Here is a 15,563-nt window from a genome sequence, read left to right as displayed (position 1 = left end):
CTTTGTTATTTCATGACTTCCATTTTTAAAGACAATGAGTTGGACAGAGAATTTAAATTATTAGATCAAACATGTATAATTCATTTTGACCAGAAATCTAGCCTTTTAATGCTTATATGTTTACCAAAAAATCCTTATAGAGGAGAATCTGGTGAGTTACCAAAATAGTATTAATCAATTAGGATCCTCCAATTTCATAGAATGTGGGATTTGACTCAGTAACATAGTAATAATTTATCATTGTCAGAGAAAATGCTGTTGTATAGAAATGAATTTTCTAAGAAATATTAAGTTTTTACATTTAAGCACACAAACACATCTCCTTTGGCTGTTTAGGATTCTTTATTCTTTCATTCTGGGATATGTTGAGGTTTGTTGTTGGTTGGTTGGTTTAGAAAAGCTTCAGTTATTATAGAGTTTATGTCAGAGTTAGTATTTTCTAAAAGGAAAACACCATTGCATGCTGCAAAATCAAATAGATGGTCATTTTTCCTTCAATCAAATGAAGGCATATTATGTACCTATTCAGATGGTTCCCAACTTACACTGGTTTGACTTAGGATTTTTCAACTTTACAATGGTACAAGTGATACACTTTCAGTAGAAACTGTACTTTGAATTTTGAATTTTTATCTTTTCATGGGATAGTGATATGTGGCAGGGTACTATCTAGTGATACTGGGCATTATATAATAGGCTTCATGTTAACTGATTTTACACAACTCTTAGCTAATGTAAGTGTTCTGAGCACGTTTGAGGTATTAGGCTAGGTTAAGCTATGATATTCGGTAGGTTAGGTGTGTGCAAATTCATTTTCAACTTAGGATATTTTCAACTTATGGTGGGTTTATTGAGACATAACCCCATCATAAGTTGAGGAGCCTTTGTAATTTTTATTCAGCAATACCGTGTTTCCCCGAAAATAAGACATAGCTGGACCATCAGCTCTAATGCGTTTTTTGGAACAAAAATTAATATAAGACCCAGTCTTATTTTAATACAATATAAGACTGGGTCTTAGATAATATAATATAATATTGTATTTTCGTCTTATTTTCGGGAAACATGGTAACATGGTCCCTTCAAAGTCAACACCAGGAATCCATCAGTTATTAAAAAACTGTTGGACATATTTGCATCTTTATTATTATATTTAATGCTGAAAAGTTCATACTATAATGAAGAAATGCTAAATTTTAAATTTGTTTCAGATTAGCTGTCTATGGGTATGGACTATACTTTTTCCATTTCAGAGCCTAATTATTATATTTGGTTTGATATTAACACGTATCCACCTGGATTAAAGTAACAAAGGCTTCTTCATTTGTCTTCTTCCCTTTGTATGTAAAGCCAGCCATCGTATGTAAGTCAAGACATAACTAAAAGCAAAATGTTAAGTGCTTATGTTTAGTCAGCAGGTGGAGCTCAGATTCTTTTAAGTCTCAAAAGCAAACTGATATTTTACACTGAAAAGGCTTTCTTTGATTACAAAAAGGTTAAAATGAAAGAGGTATAATTATAGTACTAAACTTTTTCAATTTAGGAAAATTTTGTATTTTTACTTGGTATAATTATTTTCTCCTTTTAGAAAAGAAAACCAAAGCACTTAAAAGGAAATGCTTATTTAATTTTGTTTTCTTATTTTAAAATCTAGAACTTAAACTTTTACATTATAGTTCAGTTTTGTTGAGATATTTTTATTTTTTCTGAGACTCAAAGAGTGAAATCTTTCCTTATCTAAGCATACTAACTCCTTGTGATGATTCAGTTTTAAATCAATTTGCATAAAAATAGGGGGAAAACTCCACTGAGGGAAAAAAACTAAAGGAATGTTTTTAAAATGGAATTTCAAGTTGCTTGAAGTCCTATCTTTTCTTTCCCTAATCTTAAAATACCATAGTGATTTTTTTTAACTACTCCAAAAGATGATAGTTTAGTAACATCAATAGAGAACATTTATTTTCTAAAAATTCAAATACCTGTTTTAATTTCATTCTGAAGTGAATCATACTGTAAATATATTGTATTCGATATGGTTCAATTTTGTGCAGTTTTCATGTCACAGGTCAAATCTTGTCCCTTACTACTTGATTATTTGTGTATTAAAAAATAATTATTTAATATTTACATGTGACATGATTTGCCCATAAAACAGTGTTATTCTTTTTACACACTCTCCCCCAGAAAAGTTTAAGAAATATTTAGAATTAAAGGAAAAGAGGAGCAAAAAAGAACCTATGAGACTGGAATCTTGAATTTTTGCAAAAGGTATCAAATTTAGAAAGTCGGAATGGAAGATTGTGTTCTTTACAAATTCTAGTTTCCCTACAATTAAAAGGAAGGCAGTTTTTGTGGGGAATTATATTGGAATTGAATTGGCCTTATTCCCCAGTTATTTTAAACTGACGAATAATATATTTCCCCCTCCTCACTCTTCTCCCACTGCCTCTTCCCTCCCTTCAGTTGACAATCGCTGCATATAAAGAGAAATGTTAGTGATACATGAGCATATTGTACATATGAAGGTCAAAAACAGGAAAAACACTGAGAACCATTCTATATACTCTAAATTCAAGTAGATTACTTCATGAGAAAAATTATCTAAGTTTTTTCTTAATATATAATATCTTAGTAATTAAAAATCAGCATTTCTTTCTGGATTTACTTTTTCCTTAGGACTTTCTAAATGGATACGGCAGCAGATTCAGCACCATTCAACCTTTGAAAGTGCACTGGAGTCCTTGGCTGAGTTTTCCAAAAAGCACCAAAAGGTCACTAATGTATTCAAAAAGGATGGAAAGTCTGTACAGGACAATGAGTTTACACTTGAAGTGGCCTGTTTGAAGGACAATGCCTCAACTTATTTATTAGAAGCAGCAAGTCATCCATCACCAGAAAGTCCTAGGGATGATGAAGCAAAAATGTGTGTCCAAGAACTAGAGTGTCCTAAAATGATAACTGAAAGTTCTTCTCTACCAAGTGACATCACCTCCAGAAAGGATAAAGGTATGAAAAGTTCTGTCCATTTACATTTGCTAGAGAAGTATTGCATTGTATTTAGTGAAATGATATTGTTATAGATTAATTTCCTTAAATATATTGGTTTGTAATACAAAGTGTTACCATAAATTAATGAAATAGTATATAGTGTATTGATTGGAATGGTAACAAACTCTTGTCAGGAGACCTGAGTATATTTTTTGGTTTTCTACTAACAAGCTTTGCCACTAACTAGCAGGTCATTTAACTTTTTTGAGTCTTAATAGAAAAAGAATTATCTGTTGCCTATCGCTCCAGGTTGGGTTGTGAAGATCTAACAACATGACCAATATCACAGCGTTATAAAGTACTAAACAAATGGTAGATGTATTTTAAAAATTGGTCTAATTTATAGATTTTTTTACATGAATTTCTTAGGTTAGGGAAGTAAAAATCATTTGTTCTAAATGATAAAAAATATTTTTAAATATATTAAAATATAATGGTCTATATCAAGGATTGGCAAACTGGCCTATGGACCAAATTTGGCCTATTGTCTGATTTTTGCAAAGTTAAATGGGACACACTCAACGCCCATTTATTTCCATATTGTATATAACAGCAGACTTGACTAGTTCTATTATTATACTAGAAGACCATAATTGAGTAGTTGAGATAGATACAATAGACCCACAAAACCTAAAATATTTAATGTCTGGCCTCTTATTGACAAAGTTTGTGGTTTATATCATTGGAAGTTATTTCAATTGTTTTAATTAATATATGATAATAGTTTAATGTACCCATTTAAAAATATTTTATAATATATGCTTCTATCCTAAATAAACGTCATAGTGAATTCAGGGCCATTATACTGGTAATCAGGAAACGTAGGTTCTAGTTCGGGTCTAATTAACCAGTTTTACATCTTAGTCTTTCTGGTTGTCAGTCTCCCTAAGGGAATTAATCTAGATCAGTTTCTTTTTAATCATTTGTTGGTGGATTTTCAAGGCAAATTTTTACAGCCTATTCCCTCCTTTACTCAGCCATCTTCCTCTTTACTTCTCCTTTTCTCATTCCTGAGATCCTTGGCGTCAAATTTGATAATTTATCAGACAGTATTTTAACTTGGGTTGGGAATCACTGGAGACCTAAGATTCCTTTCAGAATTAACATTTTGTGTTTTACCTTCTAAGATGAAAATCCTGCTACTACTGGTTGTGGGCTCAAAATTATGTATCCTATATAGTTGTAGTATTTCTAACAAAAATCATTTTAATAGAACAATTGTTATGTTAGGTGCAGAAAGTTAACAATCTTCAATTTTTGTATTCATAGATGATCCAGTATTATTGGAAGAATCTGCCCAGGCAGTGAAAGCAGAAAAAGTTGTGATATCCAGATCCACAAGCCCAACCTTTAACAAACAAACAAAGAGAATTAGCTGGTCTAGCTTTAATTCTTTGGGACAGCAGCTTACTAGTAAAATTCTGACAACACCACCTAAATTTAGGTCATCAGAGGACTGTGCCTCTAGTTCTTCCACTTTCAAAACAGAAAAGGGATGTAAAACGGATTTGCCACTCCCAGATAAATTTGAGTCCTCGTCTCTGAGCATAAACACATCACTTGGACCATGCACTCAGTCAGAAACCACTATTTCATCAATAAATATTGATGCTGCTCTTCTTGAAAAAGATCATTCCAAACAGCTGCTCGGCTGTGAAGAAACCCTGGATCCAGGCATTGAATTGTCTCTAGTAAGTGAAGAAACTAAACTTTCCACTCCAAATAGAGATTGTGAAACAGAAGCAGAAGATGACTCTATCTACTTCACACCTGAACTTTATGACCCTGTAGATACAAATGAAGAAAAAAATGAACTAGTTGAAACTGACAGAGATAATAGATTGGCTAATAATACAAATTGTGTCCTAGCTGAAGATCTTTTTGAAGTTAGGACTATGAATGGAATAGATTCAGTCGGGGAAATGGAAGCTGAGGATTGCACAGATGCCAAATTGAATACAGTCATGCATATTAAAGACAGTAAAGTTGATGACATTGGTAGTAATGTAAAAAACAACTTGTATAAATGAATTGGAACTGGGGGAAACTCGTGAAATGGATATAAAGAACTTTGAACGGTCTTCTTCAAAAAATAAAGGTCTGTTCCCTGGTGTTAGATAATAATACTTAACTGTCAAGCTATAAAAATATGTCATTGTGGTTATATTAAACCATCATAAATGATAATTTATACATTGGATAAGTGGTGTCATTTTTTAAAAATTTGAAGTATATTTTCCACTTTAATTCATTATCATTAGAGTTTTTAAATGTTCAGAAATGTAAGTTTTACCATCCTTGAGTTTTGATAGTGATTCATACAAAATATTTTTCTCCAACAAGTCTTCCTTAGCTAAATGCAATTTAAAATCAATCAACTACACAAAGATGTGTAGTTGTCTAAGGCACTTTAAATTTTACGTAAATATTTGTATTTTGTAGCATTCTTCATCCACTTGTTTTCGTACTGATACATAAACATTAATAGCTGTCTAATTCAGGCACACCTTAGCCATGTTTCACTATAGATTTTACCTCAAATTGATCTGAGATTTTTTTTTTAGAAATCTAAGTGTTCTTGAAAAGTTTATTCCTGTATTAAACTGCCTACTTATAAGTAATTAAGAATTAAGGAAGAAAACTGCATGCATTCTTAATTGAAGTTGTTTTACATTTGTTTGATAAACCAAAATCAAGCATATTTTAACACTTTGTATGCGGGCATTTCCCTGCCAAATCGCGTCATAATGCGGGGCTTTTTTGACATTTTCTCGCCAAAATTAGACTTTCCGTAAAATATTCATATCTTTTGATCTATTTGATATTTTTCTATGAAACTTTCAGTGTTTTAGTTTAAAAAGAGGTCTCTATTTATTTACTTTGCAAAATTTTTGCCGGTTCCAACTAGAGGCGATATGACGAGTTTACTCGTTTCCCACAAACAATGTGAAGCAAACTTCTGTAAAGTTATAAAATGCCAAATGAAGGACTCCAAATTTTCAAGTCTGATTATTTAGCTTCATCATCATTGTGGGGATAAAGTGACATGTTCTAGCATAAAGGCTTTAATTTTGCAACTGTTAAGATAGAAAACTTTATATGTAAATTTGATAAGTAAATGCAAACATGTAACTATAGTTGAAAAATGTTCCTTTAAAGCTCAGTAAGCCTTTCTGTAAATTTTGACTTTGTTCATGTTTTTGTGAATGAAGCTATACTTCAGGTCAAAAATGGTTATAAAAGATGGTCTTCTGTGATGTCGTTCCAAAACTGCATTCACTGATTTTTTTCTAAGAAACATGCTATTTCTATGGACATTGAGGCTTCTTGTGAGTGATTTGAATTGAAATTTTATGAGCTGTTCTAGTTGTGGATGTGGTATTCTTTTCAAGTCAAAATTCCCAGCAGTCAAGTTTCTTTTATATTCATTTGGGTAAATGAATTATATATGGATATGTTTACTTTTATTTTGATGGTGTTTAGGTTGAATACAGTTTAACTGTCTCTGTAGCACTGGATGTTACATCTCTAAACATAGTTTAAAGAAATTTAAATTGATAATTTACAAGTTAAAGAATTCATCTATAAATTGGGTGGAATTCGATCCTAACTAGAATCATATAATTTTTTAGTTGATCAGTTAGTAATAGGTTACAAAACACTAGATTAGAAAGTAATTTCTAAATTGTTTTGAAAGGGTGTAGCCATTTCTCCTCTCTGCTATAGCTCTTAATTCACAGGTAAAGGGAGTGGGGTAATAAAAGAATACCAGGTAGAAGACAAGCGACTTGGGCTCTATTCCTGGCTCTGCCACTCATTTGTTAAGTCATGTTGGCAATCACTATGCCTCTTGGGGAATGTTTCATCTGTGAAATGCAGAATTTAGTACTACAAAATCATGCAAATCCCTTTCAGCTTTAAAAATCTATAATTTAAAGGAATATATGTTATTTTACTCTGAAAATCAATTTTCATTTGCTTTTGTTCCAAAATCAGTAGAATAAATCAAACCGTTTTATAGAAAAATTGAAATGACACTCATCTACCTTTAGGGAATAATTGCATGAATATGTGCATAATAATTTAGGAAGCAAGATATTTATTTTAACAGTGCTGTGATTAAAACATTTTTAGTCCCTTAAGATTGCCTTTAGAAGAATTGGTAAACTACATGAGAAAACTCATGCATGTTATTTTTTTGTCGTAACTTAATATTATTATCCAACTTGATCTCACATACCATCCTATTCAGTAGATAAGATTTATTCTTTCCAAACTATAATTCTCTCCAAGGCAAAAAATTTACATTGCTTAGAATGTATGTAGAGATGTGCCACAAGCTTTTAGAAATTCCAAGAGATGTTTTGAAATTTTGTACAACGATGTCAGTTTTGAAACAGGTATATGGTCTCCTCAGATTATAACTTGGACCAAGAGGATATTGCAAGGAGCAAAGTACTAACCTTGTAATAGAGTAGGAGGTAGGATATTTTCATTAGTGATTACATACTTTTTAAAGAGATATTTTAGAGAGTTAAATAAGTTAAAACATTAAAAGCATTTAAAAGAGTATCTGGCACATGGCCAGCCGTCAATTATTAGTGAGTAAATCATATATCTGGGGTACTATATACAAAGCCTCCCCTGATGATTGATTGATTGATAGATAGATAGATAGATAGATAGATAGATAGATAGATAGATAGATAGACCGACCAATAAGGAATTGTTATATACTAAGAAGAAAAAAATATTTGGTTTATTCTTTAAGGCTTTTGAGATATTTAAGATAGAAAATGTTTATCAGGTAATTTACCCATTTAATGCATATGAAGTAATTATCTACTACTGAATTTATTCAAGGGCTGAAAGTACATAGAGCATGCAGGCCACAGACCAAGGAAACTACCATTTGGAGAAAGGGCTTTATTCATGGAAGAAAGGTACAATGTAAAGAGTAGATGTTTCATGACTTGACTTTCGAAATTTAGATGAATCATTTAAAACTTGTTATACCGTGTTTCCCCGAAAATAAGACCTAGCTGGACAATCAGCTCTAATGTGTCTTTTGGAGCAAAAGTTAGTGTTAAGACCCAGTATTATACTATATATTTATTATGTTATATTCTAACCCAGTCTTATAGTAAAATAAGATCAGGTCTTATATTAATTTTTGCTCCAGCAGACACATTAGAGACGATTGTCTGGCTAGGTCTTATTTTTGGGGAAACACAGTAGTTGTGTTGGAAATTAATGACAACTCTTAATATGCTACTACAATGCATTTAATTATTACATAGTTTTTATTTTGGCACTGTTTCAAAGGTCACATAAGGGTTTGTATTTAGCCTTCATTATGATCCGTCTATTCAATATACTACTTTTTTAAAAAGGCTTTCTCACATTGTTTTCCTGCAGTATGACTTTGTCATGTTGTTATCCTATAGTAAAACACATTCGAAATATTTAATTCTTTAGGGTTGCTTATAAAATTTCATGAAACCAAAGTGCCTGTTGTAAAATCACTTGAAAGACTGGTTATTGTAGTCATTTAATCTCAGTGGTGTCATTCTTTTGTATATGAATACCACACGATTACTCTTGGTCATGCTCTTTTTAATCTCATATTTATCAATGAGTTACACAAGATTTTACTTTAGCCTTTATGAAGTCTTGGTAGTTTCTTATCTATTTCCATAGACAAATGCAGTCAATCCTTTGTAAATAGAAAGGCAGTATTAATATTGAACTTTTTAATAATAAAAAAATAAGACCGCAGACAATGAATATCTAAGGAAGCTAAAACCATAACATGAAGTATCTGTACAGCTATTAAACATACAATAAAGAACATCACTTCAGGAAATTGAAAATTAGACAGATGACCTAGACTTATGATTCTCTAGCCTTAAACAATTTTCATGCCTATAAAGAAAAAGAAAAGAATTCTGTTTCTTAAGCTTTCACTTGATAGAACGAACCATTAGCTGCCTGGCTTCCTGTACTCTACAATGGAGCCTTGTTATAATATCCAAGGGATCTGAGCCAGTGGATCACCTTATTGGTGAAACCACATAATAATGAACTGCTTTCAGTAACTAAACTCTTGGACTAGGTTCAAAACAACCCATCTTATTACCAAATCCTACTCTGTAATAAACAAGCTTCAAGATATTCGAAGGAAAACAAAAGCTGTATGAAACTTACTATTTTCAGAAATTAACCTTTGAAAATCTAAGTAAATACTGATTAAAAGCAGTATTTGTTAACAAGGCAGTCATGTAGATATTTTAGTACTCTTTTATAACAAATTTGTATTTTTATCTTGGTCTTTTTTTCATTAAAATTTATTTGGGGTACAATGGTTAGTAAAATTACATAGGTTTCAAGTATATAGCTCTGTAATACATCATCTATATATCACATTGGTCTTTCTTTTCTAAACAATTTATATGATTTTGATTCTCTCATGCTTTTCCCCAAAATTTCATCATTTCACACTAAATTATTTTACATCAATATTTATAAAACTCAATATTAAAATGTTTTATTTGGCCCCATCCTATTATAAAGTATAAGATTGTACATGGAAACGTCATTTATGCAAACTAAGCTAGATGCCATCATCTTTTATATGTGATTCATATATAGTTGAAAAGATGTAAGGACATTAAATACTGATTGTTATTAATTTGTATCAAGTATTGACTTGGTATATTTCCTCTTTTTTCAAACTATCATATGGTATTCATATTTAAATATTAACCATCTTTTCAAATATTGATCTCTTTTATCTGCTGAAAAAGGACCCAAGTAACCCTCCTTGCCAGCCAGGACTTTATTGTATTGCTTGTGAAACTGAATTATTACTTAAAGCAGAAGAAGTTAGGCAAAATAAAAAATTACTTTGTGCCATCCTTGGTATAAGCCAACGTAAACTGTAGTAAAGTAGATTGATGTATTAATATTTCCATATTTTAGTCTTTAAAGTTGATTGGCAATATACATGGACTCTTACCATTAGACTTCAAAACATGTTCCAATGCCACCTGCTGACTGACTTTGGGCAAGTTGCTTAAATTCTCAGAACTTCTGTTTTCTGTTTCATTTTAAAATGGAGATTAATAATTTCATAAGAAATAGATCAAACATGAAGATCAATGCAATAGAGTACATTGAAACTTTTTGTAACATCAGGCAAGGAGAAGGATAACAGAATTTGGGGTCAGGAACCTCCTATTTACTGAGTAACCTTGATCATATTTTACATTACTGAGCCTCAGCTTTATTTTCTAGAGGGAAAAAAGTAAGTAATACCTACGTAAGGAAACTATTGTGTGAGGATTAAATGCGATGATATGCAGTATGTGAAAGTGCTCTATAAATTCTGAAGCACTGTCCAAATGTTAGTTGTTAGGAAACTGAACAGTAATCGACTGTAATTGTTATCTCAACATCCTGAAATTGGACCTTCAAATTTGTTTCATGTGCTGAAAAGCACTTTGAACCCCTTTGGGGGAAAAAAATTCTATGTAGTTATTTTTTTACTAGCAAGATAAATATTGTGAAAATTTATTTTCTATTTTTTAAATTTATTTTTCTATTTTTTCTACATTTAATGTTTATATCTTAAGGTATATGTACATTGCGAACAAAAAAAGTTATCAAAGCAACACTGAAATCTATTGAGAGCGTTCTATGTAAGATCCATAGGGCAGGGCAAGATTTTTTTTTTTTTTTTACTCTGTGTTTTTTCCTCTTATACTCCTAACATTATATTTACTGACTATGACTAAATGAGTTGAATAGTGCATTCTATTAATAATGTATTTAGTTCTGTCAGGATTTTGTCATGTGATACTTGGCCCTTGTAAATACCTATTTCATTTGACCAATTTCTAGACTCGTGACTTTTGTCTTTGCAAATTTTTTATTTTTATTGCCTAACAACATTAAGTCCCTTATACTTTTTCTATTCCTTTGGTTGTGGGCCAAGAGTGTCTTTTCTTTCTTTAATTCTAAAGGATGTACTTCTACCAACTTTACCTACAAAAAATGTTGGATTTTGCACTCCATCCGAGATGTCCATAAACAGTGTTATTCTGATACAATTGGATTCATATGAGTTGAGTTTCATATTCACTAGTTGACTAGCCAAAATGTCACTATTTCAGAAGCCTTTCAAGCCTCTTACCACCCTAGGACAAATTAAATTTTTTCTGTCTCTGTCCCAGTGTAATATTTATTGCATGATATTGCAATTGTGTGAGTCTGTCTTTTGGCACACTGTGACCCCCCGAAAGATAAGAACAGCCTCCCATATTTCCTAGCATTTATTCATCCATCCACTCATTCATCTGACATATTTGAGAGCCTGCTTTGCATTACGAGCTGTGCTATGCTCTAGGGCTACCAAAGATGAGTAAGACGAGGGTCATGTCCACCAGGAATTCATAGCCTAAATCATATACTAGTAAACCTTATGGTACAGTGTGGCAAGAGCTGTAATGAAGGCAAGGCGCACAGCAGTGTGTGTTGAGTGTATGAATACTGGCGTGCACAGTTTATGATTTTAGTTAGAGGATCTGTAAGGTAACAGTGGAATTTGTTTAAAACAGGAAACATCTTGACAAATTTTCTTTAAGTTTTTAATGAAAAAAATGCTGACATTTTTCAAATATACTCTTGAGGAAATTCAGGACATGCTGTTTTTCCTGATGTTCCCATCTTCAGATCTCTTAGCCTCTACTCTGGGTTATTTACCTACCTAAAGGAAACAAAGCAAGGAAATAGCAGGTACATCTTCTGTAGTGCTTTGGAGTGGGGCAAGTAGTATATTATAGTTTTCGCAACCATTAATTCATTTGGTTCTCAAAGTAGCCTGTCAAAGTCAGCAATATAGGTGGGGTTATCCTTATTTTATAAAATGAGGGAAAGGTCATGGAGCTCTTTCCACCTTTTTTTTTTTTTTGGTGTATTTTTGTACTCATTGATTTTAGTCCACCTTTGTTTGCCAGAATCTCTTTATGAAAGGCATAGTCTTAGAATTCTGAAAGCAAGCCTTAGTATCTTACTCTTTCCAAAGGAGTGCTTTCCAGAATAATAACATTTTTATAATACTTTTATAATGCATATAATAATTTTATAACATAACCTTTTTATAAACAAAGATACATTAACATCCATTAAGGAATATAAACTCTCTGAGGGTAGAAATAGTCCTAAGGCACAGTATAATGCTTTACACATAGCAGAGGCTTAGTAATTATTTTTTTATGAAAAGAAGGAATCTTCTCAAAACAGCCCAAAGAACTTAACATTGTCTTAGGTAACATTGCTAACTAGTGACATTAGAGTCAGAACTAGTCCCCAGGTATCATAACCTCCAATTACAAATTCTTAACAATTTACTAACTTACCGAATACCAAAGCCTCAGTTTCTTGACTTCACCTCTTAGGATTTCGCTTCCATTTTATCCACCTATTTCCATTGACTATATGCTGAGACTTCTTCACTCGTGTAACCTTGAACACCAAAATCCTCTGATCACCTTTCTGATCTTCTGTCCTTCTAGCCTTTATTCTATTCTTCTATACCTTCTATACCTACTCCAGTTTTCCTCCCAGTTTAGTTTATTTCTTTTTTTTTAACTTGTATTTATTTTTAAGTATGTTTTTCCAGGACCCATCATCTCCAAGTCAGGTAGCTGTTTCAATCTAGTAGTTGTGGAGGGCACAGCTCACAGTGGCCCATGTGGGGATTGAACCAGCAACCTTGTTAAGAGCATCACGCTCTAACCAATGGAGCTAACTGGCCGCCCCTAGAGTAATATTTCTTAACTATTCACTTTGCCACCAGTCTTTCCCCGAAAGTCCACCTTCTACTTTGTTGCCCATTAGCCAATCTAAAATGCAACTCTGACCACATCCCTCATCTGTTTAAAATCCTTCTCTATACAAGATCAAAACTCCACCTGGATCTGGTCTTTGCCAATACCTCCAACCACATCTGCCAGCGTTTGCTAACTTTATACTTCACAGTTTTAAAACAAGACCACGCTGTTTCACATCCATTGTTTTTGCTAATCCCCCTCCTCTCCTTAACCTAGCAAACTCCTACTCATCCTGATAAATTCAACTAAGTTATTCCTCTGAAAACTTACCGTGTCTTTCTAACTGCATTAAGTGTACTTCATCTTGGGCCTGCAGTGTATAACTTCAACATAGTATTTTCAACACTATGTTCAGTTGTTTATTTTTGCATCTGTCTCATATCAGACTTACATGATTGTGCAAAGTAAAACCTTGTTTGTCTTTGTCACTCTTGTATCTGATACATGCTTTAAAATAGTAAGTACCCAATTTGTGGCACTGTTTAGTTCCACAAACTGAACTGAACCATGCTATCTTGAGACTGGCTACTTTAATTGCCGCTTTGATTTCTTTATTGTATTGTTTATTACTGTTTTAGTATTTTAGATTAGGCCATAACTTTAGAAATCTAATTCTCTTATATTAAACATGAGGTAACTGATTCCCAGAGAGATTTGTTACCTAGACAAAGGTCACAGATAGCAACACACCGCATTGTTTTTAATGTAGTTTAATTTAGTTCATATTAACTTGACTTAGCCTCTTCCTCAAGGCATTCTTAGAGAAATTATATATAACCAAGAAGTTAACAAATTAAGATACTCATTAAAAAGCCACTCATTCTTTGTGTCTGCATCCAACCATAGAGTTTATTAGAAGTTGCACATGTTGGTGATAACAGATTTTAGTGATAATATATTTGTTTTATTGTTAACATTATATGCAATAATTCTTCATTTAGTTGTCTTCTCATTGACTAACATACACATACAAATAACCTTAATAAATTACTGCAACCAGCAGTATTTTTCTAGGTAACCTATGTAATTATTGGTGTGATATGCCTTCCCTAAGTCTTTTCCACCTTATTTTTTTTCCATAGGAGTTTTTTGAAAAGCTTTTTCCAAGAATTCTGTGCTGATAAAAATCCAGTCTTCCTGAATGTTAAATTAAGTTGCACAAAATCCCTTTGCCATTGCTTAACTGAATCAGAATACAGACCAGAAGAATAAAATTTATGTCACTGGTGACAGTGCTGCTCTGAACCATTTAAAAACCACATTAATGGTTTATCAGACTTCAGTGAAGAATGAAGGTAAACTTATTTAATAGCTACATTGATGCCTTGTCACTTTTTAAAGCCTTCAAATGTAAATGAGGCACTTTTTAAATTTTCATGTGAATTATAAAATGAAAAGCAATTTTTAAATTGCTTTTTAATATGTGCTCCAGTGTCTTAAGAATTGCAAAGGGAAAAAAAAAAAAACAATCTCAAACTCTCTTCAAAACAGAAATGTATAAATAAGAAATGTCAGATAAGGACAGATGAGGTATTGATGTCTGATAATGGTGTCTGGTAATGACTCCCACAAAGAATCATTCCAAGGCACACAAATCCAGATCCCATGCTTTGATAGGCTTGACCTGGGTAAAGGATGGGCAGTAACTCATGGAAGCAACCTGCATGATAAAAGTAACTAGGTTCCACCAGCTATTCTTAAGAAACAATGGGATAGATTCTTACATATAAATAAATGATCCATAAACCCACATCCTTTTTTAAATCATAAAAGGAAACATCTAATTAAATTTTTAAAAATCAGAAAGTGTCTGGAAAAACAATGAAGCAAATCAACTCCTGAAAAAGAGTGCTGCGTCGTGGTGATCACATTTATAGGAAAGGTTGAAGAAAAATTAAAATGCAATTTAACTTAAGAATTTGTAAGTTACCTGCAAATCAACTCATTTCAGGAGTGGAAGAATCCTTGGTCATTTCTTAATATCAAAATATACATAGATTTTTTTGGAATATCTTCTACATTTAAAGAGGCAATCATACAAAGTTTCCTATTTTCCATAGAGTATAAATTATTCATTCCAGCCAACTCTCAGTGGAGGGGCAACTAGTAGTACAGCACCATCTCCCAGGACAAAGAACATCGGAATATTCCATTTCGTTGACTTATAGATCTCTTCATATATTTATTCATCAATTTCTATAGTAGTCACAGTTTCTTCCACATCTCCCACTGTCATATTTAAATGTTGATCATAAGCATGTAATCTACCTCGAAGCTCTCTGTCATTTCTCATCATCACATAAATTTGCTCATCCAGGCTGAGCCCAATGAGACCCAGGGTGTCTTCTATGGAGCTGGTAGTTTGTTGCTGGCCCACATCATCCACCATGTTTCCCCATGTCCTTTTTTGCATAAATATATCTCAGGTTGCCTAGTAACCTTTTACAATCTCCCAGCCACTTTCAAGTCTGCTCATCGTGTTCATTTTCACTCTGCCAATACCTGTTTCTAACGTTGGATAGAAGGGAGTAAGCCAAATACTATTTATCCCAGGCCCTGCACTCACCTAGAAATAATTCTAAACTCCACTCTTCCTAGAAGCAGTAGGGACAAGGAGAAGCA

General features: G+C 32.5%; 1 protein-coding gene and 1 pseudogene across 1 annotated transcript in view; one reads left to right on the top strand and one right to left on the bottom strand.

Moving 5' to 3' along the window:
* The window catches only part of BRIP1 (BRCA1 interacting DNA helicase 1), a 153,031-nt gene extending 147,827 nt beyond the window's left edge, over window positions 1-5,204 (top strand). Inside the window, exons 18-19 of the mRNA XM_019732469.2 lie at window positions 2,677-3,006; window positions 4,318-5,204. Of these exons, the coding sequence (XP_019588028.2) occupies window positions 2,677-3,006; window positions 4,318-5,078 (1,091 nt within the window). The 3' untranslated portion in view covers window positions 5,079-5,204. The remainder of the gene's footprint in view (window positions 1-2,676; window positions 3,007-4,317) is intronic.
* A 9,805-nt stretch (window positions 5,205-15,009) lies between these two features.
* LOC109447806 (U6 snRNA-associated Sm-like protein LSm3) lies at window positions 15,010-15,330 on the bottom strand (annotated as a pseudogene).
* Window positions 15,331-15,563: the final 233 nt, after the last annotated feature.

Source organism: Rhinolophus sinicus, linkage group LG15 (genome assembly GCF_036562045.2).
Source record: "Rhinolophus sinicus isolate RSC01 linkage group LG15, ASM3656204v1, whole genome shotgun sequence".
NCBI classification, from domain to species: domain Eukaryota; kingdom Metazoa; phylum Chordata; class Mammalia; order Chiroptera; family Rhinolophidae; genus Rhinolophus; species Rhinolophus sinicus.
The sequence above is the reverse complement of the archived record's forward strand: the minus strand, read 5'-3'. Positions and strand labels throughout refer to the sequence as shown.